The sequence below is a fragment of the Nannospalax galili genome, unplaced genomic scaffold (genome assembly GCF_000622305.1).
Source record: "Nannospalax galili isolate Female #2095 unplaced genomic scaffold, S.galili_v1.0 scaffold14, whole genome shotgun sequence".
Lineage (NCBI taxonomy): Eukaryota > Metazoa > Chordata > Mammalia > Rodentia > Spalacidae > Nannospalax > Nannospalax galili.
Genome location: NW_008336953.1, coordinates 3,909,832 through 3,927,579, shown reverse-complemented (window position 1 = coordinate 3,927,579; position 17,748 = coordinate 3,909,832). Strand labels below are relative to the sequence as shown.

The window sequence follows — 17,748 nt, the reverse complement described above, 5'->3', positions numbered from 1 at the left end:
AAAAATGTTACTAAACATATCAGCCTGAGGCTAAAACACTTGCCTAGCACGAATGGGGCCATGTTCAGAGTCTCAGTCTTCCAAAAAAGTTTTTTAATGTATGTAGTTTTAGAAATGTAAAATACATGCTCATATGAGAGACATAGTAGGGGCAGCCAGCAAGACACTAAGAGTTCAAGGTGACTGCCTCTGGGGAGCCAGCTTTGGAGAGAGGAGAGGTTTAGTGGGAGAAGGTATTTTTCTTTAAAGCTTTTCGAACTTAAGATGTGTTATGTGATGTTGACAGTGTATCTCAGGATCAGTCCACATTTATCGCACTTTCTACCACACTCTCCTAGAGTTGTGGTTGAACTTTTCAAAGATGACTTCTAAACTATCCAGAAATAAAAAGGACTTAATTACTTTCAGTGCTTTCTACTTAGACAAGAATGCAAACCAACATATTTTAGAAAACAAATTATTTATATAATTGAACCCAAAGGAGATTGTCAACCAGGAAATTCAATTAACCACAATATTTTCTAAGCATCCTACCTGGCTAATAGGCTTGGTCCAGCCTCAATCAAACTAAAAATGAATGTCTCAACTAACTTGGACTGATGGTAAAGGCTATAGCAAACCATGTTCAAAGTGCTCTGTCAGTGTGAATCTCAGGGCATGCGATGCCCTGACTACCGTATGACAGCAGCAACTAGAGGATGCAACGGCTTCAAAGCTGGACAGTGTAACCTTTCATCTTGATGACAAAAATGTATGTTTCTGGCAAACAATTGATAAAAATGGCAAACCATGGGGGCTGGAGAGACAGCTCAGCGGTTAAGAACACTGACTGCTCTTGTAGAGGACCTGGGTTCGATTCCCAGCACCCACACGGCGAGTATGAACCATCCTTAACTCCAGTTCCAAGGAAATCTGACACCCTCTTCTGACCTCCACAGCACTGCACAACACGGGTGCATTCACATACATGCGGGCAATGCACTCATACACATAAAATAAAAATAATAAAGAAAATATTTTTAAAAAAATGGCAAACCTAAGGGAAAAGCACTTCCAGAAGGCAGTTTTTACCCATTTGACATATGGAAATGTAAATTTAGTCTGGTTCTGGTCCAAGTGAGTAGTTAACATTTTTATCAGATATAAATAAGAAATTTACTGTGTAAGATTTGATCCTGTATTTAAAGTGTTCTACAAATCAAGGGTAAATGAAAGATCATCTAAAGAAACCCCCAGGGGGCTGACGACATGGCTTAGCAGGCAAAAGTTCTTGCTGCCAAGCCTGAAGATCTGGGTTCAATCCCTAGACCCTATAGGACAGAAGGAGAGTACCCTAAAGCCAAACCTTAACCTAATGTTAGCCCTAAACATAACACTAGTCCTAACCCTAACCGAGCTGTAAATTTATCCCTAATCCCAACACTAAACATAACCTTAACCCTAACCCTAGCGAACCCTAAACCTAATCCTAAACCTGAGCCTAACCCTACATGTAACCCCATCCCTAACCCTAACCCCAATCCTAACCCTAAACAAAACCTGAGATCCAGGACAGAGAGACCCAACTTCCTCAAGTTGTCCTCTAACCTTCACATTTGAGTTGTGGCATTCATGTGCCTACACCCATACATACACACACATTTAATTAATTTACTGTAACTAATTAAATGTAAGGAAATTTTTTTAAAATTACTTTCAGGGAATATTCTTTCCACTTAGTTAATTGGAAGAACGCAATAATAAGTGATAATTTGATAGGACAACATTGATTACTACTAATCCAATTAACTGGTTGATTTTAATTTGTTACTAATCTTAACAATTGTTATTCTTTGAACAAATAATTATTGAGCATCTACATGCAGGTAGGGTCTGGAAATGCGGTAGTGAAAAGACAAAATCTCTACCACGTGGAGTTTAGTATCAAGAGGGAAAGAAGCTGTCTAGTAAGAAATAAGGAGGGAACATAGTGTTGTTTGTAGGGGAAAGGAAATGGTGACCTTGTGAGCCTGTAGCAGCCAATCCCACCAGGTCAGTACAAATTCACACCAGTCCCCTCAAAGCCCTTCCTTTCCCCACGCCCATCTCTTTCCTTGGAGTTGAAAATTGAGGAGTAGATACCAAGTCCCCAGGCATTTGGGTGGCTACATGGGAATGGAACTGTCACAACTCAATGTGTGATCATCTGTAGAGTGCGTCCGTTAGCAATGCCGTTTACTTGGCTTGCTTTGCTGTTGAACTTGGAGTAAGTTTGGCATTCCAAAGAAATGCATCTTTGGGGGAGGAGGGCTGTGGCAGAAGCATTGAGTTGGGTGACTTTATCCTGGCTGGCTGCAGAGACAGGAAGATCGCACAGAAGCCTGCTACTAACATGCACGGAGACCCTAAAACTGCAGCACCTAGTGACTCCACAGGGATGGTTCAAATGAACCTGGGCTCCTTAGATTACCTCTAATTGTTTGGATTCAATGGATGGGGAAGGACCAGCTAAGCACACTGTGAAATTCTAACTGTAAGCAAAATATATGTTTATCTTGTGGGTCAGATTCTTATCATATTCTGACGCGCGTGTGTGTGTGTGTGTGTGTGTGTGTGTGTGTGTGTGTGTCTGTGTGTGTGTGTATGTGTTTTTCAGAACGTCATTGTTGAGGTAAGCTGATTTTTTTCCTTGTCTTTATTTGGAAGTTAAAAGCCTCTAACAGTGGGTTTTAAAATGCTGACCTTGTCTATCAAGTACTGAGTCCCCACTGTATGTGGCCCTTCAAACTTTTTGAATAGAAGCCAGCCCAGCCATAAGTCAGTGGTTTCCACTAAATCAGATCAATGCTTTTCGATGACTAATTGGTAGTTGGTTCTGTTTCACGTTTGGTTTCACATACATTTCCCTACATTGGTTCTTACATGGATTTATGAATCATACAGTTGTAGAGAAGAGAAAACTAGTTTCCAGAACCAGTAAATAAATTTACAGTTACATTTATATAACAGGAAAACCAAGGTTAGAACGCTCTTGGCTTAATGACCTCTAATGCTTTTAATCAATTCTCAAGTACTTTCAGCCTGAAAATCATAAATTTAGTCAATTAAAAATGGCAATGTAGACCGGGCATGGTGGCACACGCCTTTAATCCCAGCACTTGGGAGGCAGAGGCAGGCAGATCTTTGTGAGTTCGAGGCCAGCCTGGTCTACATAGTGAGTTCCAGGACAGCTGGGGCTACAGGGAGACCCTGTCTCAAAAAAAGACCAAAAAAAAAAAAAAAAAAAAGAAGGCAATCTAAGGGAAAGTTATGATTTAAAAAAAGAGAAGCAGACAAAGCTGTCCTCTGAGGACAGTGGACCCCCACAACAAATAGTCACATTTCCCTCAGGAGTGCTTCTGTCTACCAGCCAGCAAAATTTCAGGGGCACTTTTTGTCCTCCGGCTGTTGTTTCTCATTTTTCTCATTTACCCAATGTGGCCTTCGGTATGACCACACAACCCATGAAGGAGACCCTCCAGCCAAATGAGTCGCCCGACCCTGGCGAATCTCAAACCTGTTGTGTTGATGATCAGCTCCTGACAGCTGAGTTCTGTCCGGAGGACAATAAATCGCAGCGGCCCATTCTGTGCAATTGTGCAGCAGCCGCTCATCAACCGAGGAGACCCCAGGCTTAGTGCAGCCCTGGAGCTCAGAACGCAGGGCTGTCGCCAGCTGCTGCCCAGACACATTTCGCTTCCCAGCCACCGCATCCCCCATTGAGCAGGGAGGCGGGAGGCCGAGGAGCTACTTATCCATTCAGTATATTCAAATGTACATCCCACATCCATGAAAATTCATGCACCTCTTGTATTGTGTAACCTAACCTGGGGCCAAATTTAGTCCCTGAATGTGCATGCACGAGTCTCCGTGTACCCTGGAAAGAGGGCTCTGCACACGGCTGTCCAGAGGTTGAACCGAATCCTTCAACACAGCTCAAGGCCACAAGAAAAAAACATTCACTAACACAGTCTCCAGCTTCCTAGAAGAAATGCCTGCAAAAACATAACCGATTCTGCTTCCTGTTGGTTAGCATTTGTAATTAACATGCATTATATTAATAAGGAATGTCTTTCCACGTGCAGAGTGTTATGCTGTGCAAATATGCTTTTGTTGACCTTATCTGCTTTTGCTAAGGATGTTGTTGGAACTGGGAGGACCATGAAAGCTCTGCTCAGCAGCATCGAGAAATACAAGCCCAACATGGTGAAGGTGGCCAGGTGAGTCAAGACAGCACAGCACTGGGCTCTGTTCTAAGAAAGACCAAGAGGGACCCTAGCACAGGCTACTGGTCCAAACCACTCGTCCTGTACCTGCCAAGCTATGGTTTGACCAAACAAACAGCCTGTGTGATTGCTAGCTCAAGACGGGATGGGGAGAGGAAGCCGTTGGAGGGGAGCCTCTCTTCACCTGCCTCCATGAGCGGCCTCCGGAGCCCTGTGCAGTTGCCTGGTTCTCAATCATGATGCCTTGCCGCAGCTGCCAGGGCAGGAAATAAAGTAAGGCTGTGAGGGTGCTCCATAGACCTGAGGGGGAAAGTACATAGTTCAATGATGTTTAATTCTTTTCCAGTTCACAGACTATTGAGATGACTAAAGTAATTTTTTTGTTCTTTAAACGGCAGTTTGTTGGTGAAGAGAACAGCTCGAAGTGATGGCTTCAGACCCGATTGTAAGTGTTTCAGGTTTGGGCTGGCTCTTTGGTGTTGGTGTTTTGTGAGACCAACAGTCCCACAGATTTCTCTCCTCCACCTCATGAAGGAGGCTAGAACTCTGGGAGTCTTACATCTTCCTATTTACATTTTTCACAGCAACTCCATTCTATACAATGGCTCCATTTTGTTCCTTGTTTGTTTTTAGGAATCTCACTATAAAGCTCAGGCTGACCTGAAACTGGTATCTACCCTCCTCTCTTGGCCTCCCCAGTGAGCTGGGATTACACACCCAGATGCATAGGATATTTGTGTTGTTAGGTTTTATGCAATTCATCACTTTGAGGTGGGAAGACTTACTCCCTTGGATTGATTCAGACATACGGGATCCCTGACTGACAGCTATTCTCACCAATCAAAGAAGCACTTCAGAGATCAAGAAGGGTTCTCCTACCACCTTCCAAACAGTGTACCTTTAACATGCCTGAATTTAAGCACAGAGAAGGGGAAGTCCGAGACATCTCCCTACCACCTCCAAACAGAAGTCTAGACACAGAGCATGGGGAAGGAGACCTCGCTAGATACCATCATCCTTCACACTTGACTTCCGACTTAAGCTCTCAGGGGCTTTCCTTATCCAGGGCTCCATCCCCTCCTTCCCACAATACAACTGGCTCCTTTGCCAGGAAGGATAGACAAGCTGCTGAATTATTTATTATTCTAACACGAGAGGTGATTTTTTTTTTCACTTGCATAAGGCAGACTTCAGCTAGATTTTTCTAACTTACATTTGCTCTAAAACCCCTGGGAAAATTTAGTTCCAATTCTCATCGGCAAGCTGAGCAAACACTAGACAGAGAAGCTCAGTATGGAAGGGTCACATGCCAAAGAACCTTCATTCTAAAGGCAAGTCCCCTCTGCTGGATTACTGGCTGCACACCAGGTCACTTCTGGGCAGAGAGAACCAATAGCATGCTCCTGTTGGTTACCAGCTTTGGAAATCTAATCTGTCACTATTGTTATATGAGGTTACTAAGAATTTTTGTAAGGAAATTATATGATACTCAGTACTAAACATTGAAAAACATGGGCCTGGAGAGGTGGCTCATTGGTTAAGAATATATACTGCTCTTACAAAAGACTGGAGGTCAGTTCCCAGCATCCATATCAGGTAGCTCACAACTGCCTATAACTCTAATTCCAGGAGATCCAACACCCTCTTCTGGTCTCTGTGGGTAACTGCACTCACATGAATACACACACACACACACACACACACACACACATAAGAAAAAGAAATCTTTTTTTTAAAAAATAGACAAAGACATTCGTGGTGACACATGCCCATAATCCTAACACTCAGGAGGCTGAGATAGGAGGATCATGAGTTCAATGCCAGCCTGGACTATAAAGAGAGAGCTCATTTCAAGAAAACAAAACAAATAAAATTTATCAGTTATAAATTTCTTGTGTCATCTGTAACAATAACATAAAACAAGACTGCTGAGGCTGGAGATGCGGCTCAGTCATAGAGCACTTATTTAGTATACACAAGACATTTTTAAATGCTATTTTATTTATTATTTTTATTTTATGTGTATGAGTACAGTGCCTGCATGTATATAAATGCACCCATGTCATATGATGCCTGTGGAGGTCAGAAGAGGGCATTGGATCCCCTGAAACTGGAGTTACAGATGGTTGTTAGTTGCCATGTAGGTGCTTTGGAATAGAACCTGGGTCCTCTACAAGAGCAGTCTGTGCTCTTAACTGCTGAACCATCTCTCCAGCCCCAACACACAGGCATTTTTTAAAAATGATAGCAACTCACACTGAGAGGTTACAATGTGCCAGGTAATGTTCACGTAGGTATATGGGGATTATTCCTTTAGTCTTCACAACAGCTCTCTAGAGGGATCTGCTACTGTTACACCCATTTGACAGATGAAGAATGCAGCAAGGTTTCACAGCTTGCCGGGTCCACATAGCTGATAGAAGAGGGCCAGTGATGAGCCCAGGTAGTCAGATTCAAGGAGCTGTACTCACCAATGAATGATGGGCCCCTCTGGTTCCTGAGAGTCCGACTGACTCGTTGCTGATTTTTCATTCCATTACATCACAAAGTTCACCCTCTTGCACCGGCTTTGAGCTTTGGTTTTCCCAGTTGGAATCACGACACACTGAAGGGGTTGCACTACTCACCACACGGTCTAGTACTGTCACAAGTAGGATTTCCCTGGTTCTAGTCATGCTCTTTTAGCATGACAGAATCTATCTCTTCCTTCTCTCTGGGTTGCAAGACTACACGTTCTCTCAGATATTGATGTCCTTCCTTCTAACCTTGATTCTACCCTTTGAATTTGTTTTTCTTTTTTTAGACGGTCTTGGTGTGTAGCCCTGTCTGGCATCAAACTTAAAATCCTCCTGCATTGGTTCGGCAGGATCCTCCATGCGAAAGTATCTTGGGTCATAAAGATCAAAGCAGTGGCACATAGTAGTGTCTGTGCTCTTAGCCTCACTGGCTGTACCAAAGTGCAGTTTTATATGAGTATGCATACATATCTCTCTTCTATTGTATTATAATAAATGCACTTGCAAGATCCCAGAATACTGGGGGCTGGAGAGATGACTCGATGGTTAAGAGCACTGGCTGCTCTTGCAGAAGACCCAGGTTCAGTCCCCAATACCACATGGCACCTAACGACCATCCATAACTCCAGTTCCAAGGGCTCCCACAGTTTCTTCTGGCCTCTGTGGGCATTGCACGACACAGGTGCACTTACATACACACAGGCAAAACATTCATGCACATAAAATAAAAATAAATAAACAAAAATTTAAAAAGATTCCAAAATACTGAACTACCACTGGGCCAGGCACATTTAAACTGTCTAAAGATCTCTGAGGAGAGTTATTGTCTGTTCTTTAATAAAAACTCATCTTCCTTTCAATACAGTCTTCCTTTGCAGAACCCAAGTGCCCTGTGCTGCATTTAAATCATTTCCTCTAATTCTGCCCTCAGCGCACACAAAGAGTTGGTTAGGATCCTCTGCATTGTAGACGCAAAGATCAGCATTAACATAACCCTAAGCATCATCTCTCTCAAGCGGAACAAGCCCATTGCTTCTCATTTTGTGTCCCAGGATTTCTTCCCTGCCTTCAACCAGCTGAGGACAGTGACACCGTGGGAAAAGTGCTTCCCCCTGCCGCAGCCTCACTCCTAGCTATGTACACAGCGCTCTGACGCTTTCTGATTGAATGATCCTTTTTGCCCTCGGAGCCTTTCTTTAGGTATTATGTCATTACATACTGCTAGCTTTGAGCAGGACCTCAAGGCTAACTCACACGCCCTTCCTGCCATCCTTGGGGCCTCCTGAACCCTTTCTCAGCTCTGTCTACTTCGAGGCTCACTTTTCCACGTGCGTGCTTGCTTGCCTTGTGTCCCCAACCAAGCATTCTGGTCCAGGAACACTCGGGGCTTGTCCTGCACACTGCCTCCACAACTCACTTAGGGCCCACCATTCAAGTACCACAGCAGTGTATGTAACTGTATAGCGATGTGCTCTAAACTGCGTTCCTTCCTTTCTTTCTGCTAAGATGCTGGATTTGAGATCTCAGATGTGTTTGTAGTGGGATATGCCTTAGACTACAACGAATACTTCAGAGATCTGAATGTAAGTGTTGCATGCAAAACCCTAATCTCCTTTGCCTAAGAACTTAAGAGTAGCATCAATTTAACAAACTGCTGAAATAGTAATAGTAATGACTGACTAAACTTTGTGTTAGGAATCCACTGAGCACTTTATGAGGTACTCATAATTCATTCTCACACTACAAGATGGGGGTTAGGGTGATGGCGGGACATAATGCTTATCTGTATTTTGTCCTGAAGAAAGGAAAGAACACTGACTCCACACTGATTTTTCTCTGTACTCATCGGCTATACCCAACCAGCCACAATAAACAAACAATACTCTGTATGTCAGTTCACGTCAGTGCCTGGAATCTGACAGATTCCAGTTACGATTGCCATGCAGCTCTGAAACTACTCCATGTCAGGGAAGTATTCTCAGCACACAAAAAGACCTCAAGCACAGTGCCCAGCTGCATGACCCTGATCAAGCCTGAGTGATCTGGAGGTGGTCATCTTACCCAAAATGGCCAATCAGTGTCTCATTATCAGAAATTAGAAACTTAAACCAAAAGCCACCAAGACAAAGTTGGGATACAAGGACTGTCATGGTGATGCCCAGCACAGCCAGTGCAGCAGGTTACAGGTTCTGCTGCTGCCCCCCATCTAGTCGTTTCGCTGCTCAGCTCCTTCACAGCCCTAACAAATTTCTTGCTGTCCAAAAAGGGTCCAGTAAGGATCCAGGCTGTGTTTCCCACTATATTTTCTCATTTCATTCAAGCAACTGTCACGTCACTGGTAGAAGACGTCTGGCCCCACCAGGGGCAGCCATACAGTGGCCTCAGCATTTCTACTTTTGGGGGATCTAGGAGCCAGATACAGACAAGAGCCCCAAGCTAAAACAACAGAGAACCTTTTGTCAAGCATGGAATGAGTCTCTAGATTCGTAAACACATATAAACAGACACATTCGGTTAGATGAACAGTAACCTATGAGACGCCATCCTGCTACGACTGCATCATATTTTCTGTACATTATATTTTGTTTAGAAGCTGATGCCAAAGGGGATGAGGGAGGACCCACAAAACACATGTTTGTTTGACAGTGTCATAAAGGTGTCTAACACATTATATGCTGATTAAAAAATAAAAATGCAACCAAGAAGCTGATGCCTTCCAATCCTTATTGTTTCAGCACATATGTATCATCAATGAACACGGGAAAGAAAAATATCGAGTGTAAAGAAGCAAAAACTCCAGCCGCTGGATTTCCAGATAACATCGTTCTTCCCACTCTTTATATTCAGGAAACCAGCATGTAAAGCCCGTCTCCCCGGGCATCTTCGTGATAGAAAAGGAAAAAAAAAAAAAAGGTTTAAGAGAACTTGCTTCCTTTTCTGAGATTATAACATAAAGAATATATGTTCTAGTTCAGGAAGAGAGAGCAGCACTTGTATTTGACTTGTTCCAAATTCAACACTGTATCTTATGACTCATAAGATCTGCCCCCCTTCACCCTCCTGAACTATGCCTTCCTTTGTTTCAATACACTCTACCTGGTGACGCTTCCCAGAGACACCCCCACCTAGTTACCCAAATATTTTTCACCCAACTTTTTTTTAAGACTATTTTTACAGTATTTTACAGTACTAAGAAGCTGCAAGCCTTGTAGCTTTAGCCCTGAGCCCCTGCACTAACAACACAACTAGGCTCCCATACTAAAAACGGAAGGTGGGACAGCTTAACAAGATCTCCTGTTTGCACGTTTCTGGCAGGACATTATTATCTGCTTTGACAAAGCCTTTGAGAAGTGCAGGGTACAGTGCATCTTAATGATGTTATGAAATGAGCCTTCACTGGCTGCTCTTGAGCTGTGCTTCCGGTTTGTGATGACAGCATGTCATGTGTGCATGGATGTGCTCAACTGTGCTTAATACTCTGAATTTTAATTGGAGAAAACACAATGGCAGCAAGGCCCGTGCTCCTGAGCTGAATCCCTTTAATTCACGTGGGACACGGGCAAATGGCAGAATTGAACGAGAGAGTGTTTTCAACAATCAGCACTAAGCAAGTGCAAATTTTTCCTCTTAGTTGCATGGAAGGGTAAGACACAGTGAAGTATTGTCATAAACATGAACAAAGGCTAACTAGTTTGTTAAGTGTCCTGAGACTTCTCACACAGTCCACGGTGTCATAGGAAGCAGCCCTCATATACAGCTTTTTAATAAATAACACTTTTTTCTGTTACCACCACTGTATCAGATGTTTCCTAATTTGTAGGTTTTTTAAATTGAAAATAAGTTCAAGAGTCAACAGAGCTGTTTTTCTCACTCCCTAAAAGGAGCAAGTAAAATAAATAACTAACAGTCTTTGTTTGGTTTTGAACTGTATGTGGTATACTGTTGTAATGTTCTGGCCTCCTTTAAGCTAATGAAAAAGAAAGAAAGAAAGAAAGAAAGAAAGAAAGAAAGAAAGAAAGAAAGAAAGAAAGGAAGGAAGGAAGGAAGGAAGGAAGGAAGGAAGGAAGGAAGGAAGGAAGGAAGGAAGGAAGGAAAGCAAACTGACTACTATGTTTTATAACTGCTTACCTCTTCTCTCCTACCCTCATATTTTTATAGACTTTTAGTCACTGAAATGCCTATGAGCCAGTAGCTTAAATGTACTGCTGCATGTACCTAGCCTGTGGTTAACCTGGACTAAGTCCCAAATATGCACTAATAAAAACAGATATTAAACTGGGCTACATCTGTTGCTTTCTTTTCTTTTCCCTCCTTAAATTGTTTTGTAAGAACAAGGAATTTTACTTGTGAAAGATTTCCCTGCTTATGTGAGTCCCAGTCGAAGAAGAAAACAAACCACACCCAGCTATCCCACGGGGAGAGTCACCATGGGAACCCTTTCTGGCTTTGTTCCCTAGAAGAGTTGGTACCCAAGTTACTGTTTAACAATTGTGCAGAACTGAAGTACTAAAATTAAGGTTCTGAATATAATTTTCCACTAGCCATATTTACATCAGAAAACCCAGAAAAAATAAGACACACATTTGATGTTACAGCAGAAATAAATAAGCCATAAAGTTTATGGCATGAAAATTTTTTCTTAAAAATCCTGAATTCTAGGGGCTAGAGAGATCACTCAGCGATTAAGAGCACTGACTGCTCTTGCAGAGGACCCGGGTTCGATTCCCAGCACCCACATGGCAGGTACCACCCATCCTTAATTCCAGTTCCAGGGGAATTCGATGCCCTCTTCTGACCTCCTCAGCATTGCACGACACAGGCACACTCACACACATGCAGGCAATACACTCATACACATAAAATAAAAATAATAAATAAAATATATGTATTTTAAAAACCCTGAATTCTAGTAAGCATTATTATCATTTGTGAGGATTATGTTTATTCAGATCAGAAAGGAAATTGATCCACTTCACAAAACTTCGAGGGTATGTACAGTTAGAAATAAAATAAAAAATAAATGCTCAAGAAGTTTCATCATTCCTGCAGTCTGACAGTGAGGAGCAAGAATACCATCCAGGAAAAGTAGTGCTTCCTTTGCACTGAAACACTCTGGTCTGTTTACTAGACTACTCCAAAAGTACAAAATCTTATTACCCGACTATCAAAAGTGTAAAATCATATACCCAATTAACAACAAATCCATTTACTAATTTAGCGTTTTAAGGGTGATTAGCCCGGATTGCCTGCCTTTGTTGCTTTCCATGCTGTAACACCACACTCTAACAAAAGCCATTTAAGAAAGAAAGTGCTAATTTAGTTCAGAGGTCCAGGTTACAGTCCATCGTGGCAGGGCAGCTGCAACGGCTAAGGGACATGACCACACTGCATCCAAGGTCAGAAACAGAAAGATGAACGCATAGCTCACTTTCTCTATTTCACACAGTCCAGGATTCCCTGCCTGGGGATGGTCCCACCACAAATAAGATGGGTCTGTCCACATCAGATAAGAGAATCCTCCACAGGATGCACAGAGATTCCATCAAACTGACCATTGACATCAACACACAGCTAGGGCTGGAGCCTGCAGTGAGCCCTGGATCCTGGGTTGACTCCAGGCCAGGATCCTGACCAAGCCAGGAGCCTGCTGACCACTGCAGTGGCCCTCTGGGAAGGGGTTTCTTTTACCCAAGGTGCTTTTGTTCTTGATGTTTGAAGTGCATGGTTTTTTCTGCAAGGAGTAGTTTTCCTCAGAAATGAAAGGCAAACATGAAGATAGGTTGGGGTGCAGAGATCCTACATTTTCCAAGTGGAAGAGAGAAGCCCAAACTCACGTCAGTGATGAGTGCTAAGAAATGACTGGCTGTGCGTGTGGCTGTGCGTGAAGAAGGTGAGTGTGCAAGGCCGGCAGGAAGCCTGGCTTTGAAAAGAAGACCTGGGCTGGAAGGCTGTTTAAGGGGGGTTGGGGTGCACCCCAGTGGTGTTGAGCTCCGTGCTGAATTCAATCCCCAACACAGAAAGAAAAAAGGACAGGAGAGACTTGTGCTCCCGTTTGCCCCAGCAAAGAGCAATCCAGGGAGCAGGAATTAGTTGTCAATTACTTTGTAACAAAACATCCCCAGGCAGAATAGCTAAAGGACAGTAGGCGTTCATCTGTCAGGTCTTGTGCACATGGGGGGATGGATGGCCTTCTTGCTTCTGCTCTATGATGTCCAGTGCTCTGGATGGAACACCTGAAGTTTGAGGACTTTGACAAAGTGATACCAAACTGCCTAGTGGGGCAGCCATTAACTACACATGGTGATTTAGTTAGTGCTAAATAAAACCAGAACTATACTTCCTCGTTCGTCCAGCTCTGCTGTCATTGTGTGTCACCCACTTGGCTAGGACAGACTCGGGTCATTCCCTTCTCACAGAAGACTCTATGGTAACCCCAACCTGAACGTTTGCTTATTGATGTTGGCTATCAGCTGCAACCTTAGCTAAGTCGATCAACTGGAACTCTCACATGTGACCTTTGTAGAAGGCCCAGGCTTCCTCACAACATGGCAGCTGACTTCTAAAGGCAGAAAGGGGAGAGGTAGGGAGGGAGGAAGCCAGGGAAGGAACTATATTGCATTTTATGTAACAGGCTCCCTTCTCCCACAGTTTTTAAAGTTAAGCATTACAAAGGAAGGAAACAGACTACCACAACTTAATAGAATAGCAATATCACACAAACTCAAGTGGAATGTCATATATACTGCTGCAACAGCCTTCAGAAAACCCAGTCTCCCACAAAAAAGTTATGTGTCCTGCACATTTCCTATTAATAAGATCAGTGAAGTTGATTATTCAGTGGTCATAATGTGAAAACATCTGCTTATGTATATTTTTGTGTGTATACAATGCATATAATGCTTATGTATATTTTTGTATGTGTATATATATAAAATTGTATAAATATGAGATATATGCATCAGAAAATGGAAAGAGATCCAACCAAAATTCAAGGGGCTTCTACTTCAATGAGATTTCTAGTTCAGTGGTGTGGAGCATGCAGAGACATTCCTTCTAAGGTGAAGGTTAAATCCTTCCACCTGGCCCCTCCCTCCACCAAGAAAGAAGCCCAGCGCTTAGCGGGCCCAGTTGGGGTTTGGAGGCAGTACGTTCCTCCCTTGGGTGTGCTAATCCTACCCATACAGTAAGTCACTCACTTGGAAAATAGCTAATTTTTATTTATTTATTTTTAATTTTACGTGTATGAGTATTTTGCCTGAATGTATGTAGGTGCACCACATATATGCAATGCCTTTGGAGACCAGAAGAGGGTGTTGAATCCCCTGGAACTGGAGTTAGGGACAATTGTAAACCACTGTGTGCAAAACTGGGTCCTTTGCAAGAGCAGCTAACTCTCTTAACTGCAGAGCCATCTCTCCAGCCCCTAAGGAAAACTGTTAGTTTTGAGTGGGGCCTGGAACAGAGCAGGGCTCTAGAGTAAATCCCGCCTACTGTACAGGCTGCTCTAACACTTGGTCCATACGATCTAGCATATTGTGTGTTACTTGAAGTGTCAGTGGCATATAGGGATGCTGTTTGAGGTCCCTGTCAGGTCCCTAGGGGTGACTCACAGTGCAAGCCCTTGGTATTTTAGAGAAAGTCTCTACCATCACCTGCAGACCACTATTCTTTTGAGAGACCACCCTTGGCCTGTAGAACCCTGAGACCCTCTTCATTCACCCACTACCCCCCAATCCCTCCAGACCCCCACTAATTGCTCTTTTAGCTTCTGTAAAAATGCTTGGCTGCTGCTTTAGACATGCATAAGGTAAAAATGGAGACTCCTGGCCCCACAGGTAACAGCACATTACACAGCCCTGAGAATAGCACCTACCAATAAGAAACTTACAGGGCTGCATCTTATACATCCAATCGGTTTAAAAATATGTTGGTGCGCACGGGCTTCTTGAACCAACCAAAATGTATCTTCGGTATCTCCCCCTCCCCCTTTGTCTAAAACCTATAAAAGGCTCCACTCTCCCTTACTCTGGGCTCTCAGCACGGATCCATTGAGTTGGTGAGGTCTGAGAGCCCGAGCTTAAGCCCGAATAAACCATAAACCTTTGCTTTTGCATTTTGGTATGTTGGGTCCTCGGTGGTCTTTTTGGGGTCCAGTGGATGAGGTACAACAGGCTTACTGTTGAGTTCTAGTGGAAACTGAATGACAACAGGCTACCAAGTTACCATAAGACCTGAGCTGCTTCATGAGCTGGGTGTTATCTGACCCACCAAGCTGTAAAGTTGGACATGCACAGCAGCATTCCATCATCAAACGGAAGTGGTGTTACAGGTTTTTTAAGCTAGAGTCACCCAGAAGAAGGAAATGAGTGAGGTTCCTCCCTTAGACTGGCCTGCAAGAATGTCTGTGAGGCATTTTCTTAATTGTTAACTGATGTTGGCGGGTCCAGCCCACTGTGGGGGGTGCCATCCCTAGGCAGATGGGCCTGGGCTATGTAAGAAAGAGAGCTGAGCAAGCCAGGGACACAAGCCAGTAATCGGTGTTCCTCCATGGTCTCTGCTTCAGCTCTTGCCTCGGGTTCCTGCCTTGAGTTCCTGCCCTGACTTCCCTCAGTGATGGACTGTGACCTGTAAGAGGAAAGTACATATGTGATTGAGTTTATAATCTCATGCCCAGAAACAGTAATCACCAAGTAAATTAGTAGACATTTTTAAAACAAGCTAACAAATGCCAATCAGCGCAGCTTTACAATGGAAGCTGCTCAGCTTCCTAGTATTGAGTGACAGTTGGTTGGCTGAAAAAGAAATAATGGGTCTTTATTTTAGCAAGGTCCTGCCTTGTCAAAAATATTCCTCAATAGCCTGAGAAAATGGCTTGCACCACAAAGCTACAAGTTCTCATGGTTGTTCTCAGAGGAACCTGCCACAAATGTAATCTGGCAGATAGCAAAGGTTCTAGCCTCAGGCCCACCCAAATCACATGAGAAATTTGGCTGCAACTGTGTGTCCACAGCTTGGATCAACTCATGTGATGCTTAGGTGAAAGTGGGTGTCTCTGTCTTAGACATAAAGAAATGAGGATCAGAGAGGCTGAAGGATTCACCCAAAGTTGTACAGCGTTGTTCCAAGCCAGAAACTGAATCAGTGCTATTCGACTGCTGAGTCACCACGTACTTTACCCCGAATCCAAGCTCTAGGCAGATAGTGTTTATACAACTTGTTTGTTTGTTTGTTTTTGTTTGTTTGTTTTGAGACACTGTCTCCCCATGACCCAGCCAGTCTGCAACTCACTATGTAGACCAGGCTGACCTCCATCTCACAGGTCCACCTGTCTCTGCCTCCCAAATACTGAGATTAAAGGCCACCACACCCAGCTCCCAAGATTAAGATTTATAAATATAGAGAGCTGGAGAGTTGGATCAGTGGTTAAGAGCATGTACTGCTCCTCCAGAGGACTCGTTTGGTTCCCAGCAGCCCCATCAGGCAGCTCACAACCACCAGTTCTAGCTCCAGAGGATGAGACACCCTCTTCTGGCCTCTATGGGCACCTGCACATGTGTGTACATTCCCCCTGTAAAGGAAAGTTCCCAGTGAAAAATCCTGCATCTTGGACTGAACTTCCTGCAAGGCTGACCAACTAATTAGCACTTCAATGACTATGGAGGGTTTGGGATGTTGCAGATGCATAGCCTGTTTACAGTTCATCTTGGGTCATCTTTAGTTCCTAAATAGCCACTCCTTGCCCACCTCTGTTTCTGACTTAACATCTTGTGACTAATGGATAAAAAACTTTAGGAATGTGTTAACAGAGCCATAGCTCCCACCAACCACAAGGCTAAGTGCCATCAGACAGCATCTGAGGCCTAGAGCTGCAATTTCTCTTTGCTGTATCTGCCTACTTACTGTTTCCACCAATGTATTTGAAAAGCGTCTTGATTTATAACTTTTCTTTATTCTGTCACTATAGAAACTTCATGAACCAGCTTCCACGCTGGAACATGGAATTTGGGGTAACCTGAATCTCTGTTCCCAGGCCATGGTCACTCATATTTGGCTCCAGAATAAACTATCTCTTATCCCCTTTGAGATGAGAGTTATGCTTTTGCGGCAACACCCCACACAGACTCATACACATACTTTAAATTTTTAATTTTAAAGATTAAAAAATGTTTAAAGATTAAAAAAGCAACAATTGCAAATTGAAATGTAGAATATATAATTGATGATCACATCAGCAAGTATGGAATATTTATGAACAAACTTGAGAGATCTAAGAGCTGTTGTTAAAGTACTTGTGTACTACAGTTACCAAAAGTGATAACAGAAACTAAAATCATCTAAGTAAATTCAGAGATAAATAACATTGTGTTTCAATGTCAAATGATATAATATTTCTAAAATGGTAAAATTCTTCAACTTACTGGTGCCAAAATAATTGAAAATGTACATACAAAAAAAAATAGCTTCGGGATAATAAGTAATAGATAGATGATAGATAGATAGATAGATAGATAGATAGATAGATAGATAGATATAGATATAGATAGATATAGATATAGATATAGGTATAGGAGATAGATAGATAGATAGACAGATAGATCCTATACTGTTAACCATTGGTATTCTTTGGGAGAAGTGCTTCCCATGAAAACGATGCAGAATGAATAGGGAGTGGAAATAACTTTATATTATTTTATGCATGGTGTTTACAAAGGTTTGCAGTATTGGGGCTGGAGAGATGGCTCAGCAGTTAAAAGCACTGACTGCTCTTGCAGAAGACTCAGGTTCAGTTCCTAGCCTACTGAGAAATAAATAAATGATGATAAGTGATGATAGATAGATAGATAGATAGATAGATAGATAGGTAGATAGATAGAGGATAGATGATAATAGATAGATGATAGACAGGGATAGATGATAGGTAGACAGATGATTGATAGAAATGGATAGATAGATGATTGATAAATAGAAATGGATAGATGGTAGATGAT

The 17,748-nt window shown here is 42.8% G+C and overlaps 1 protein-coding gene across 10 annotated transcripts in view; it reads left to right on the top strand.

Moving 5' to 3' along the window:
- The window catches only part of Prtfdc1 (phosphoribosyl transferase domain containing 1), a 94,020-nt gene extending 83,012 nt beyond the window's left edge, over window positions 1-11,008 (top strand). For 9 of the 10 annotated variants that reach the window (XM_008831734.2, XM_029562912.1, XM_029562911.1 and 6 more), the window contains 4 exons: window positions 4,156-4,238; window positions 4,643-4,689; window positions 8,267-8,343; window positions 9,496-11,008. In XM_008831734.2, the coding sequence (XP_008829956.1) occupies window positions 4,156-4,238; window positions 4,643-4,689; window positions 8,267-8,343; window positions 9,496-9,543 (255 nt within the window). In that variant the 3' untranslated portion in view covers window positions 9,544-11,008. Of the gene's footprint in view, window positions 1-4,103; window positions 4,239-4,642; window positions 4,690-8,266; window positions 8,344-9,495 lie in introns of those variants that run through there. The other variant, XM_029562918.1, reaches the window with a different exon arrangement.
- Window positions 11,009-17,748: the final 6,740 nt, after the last annotated feature.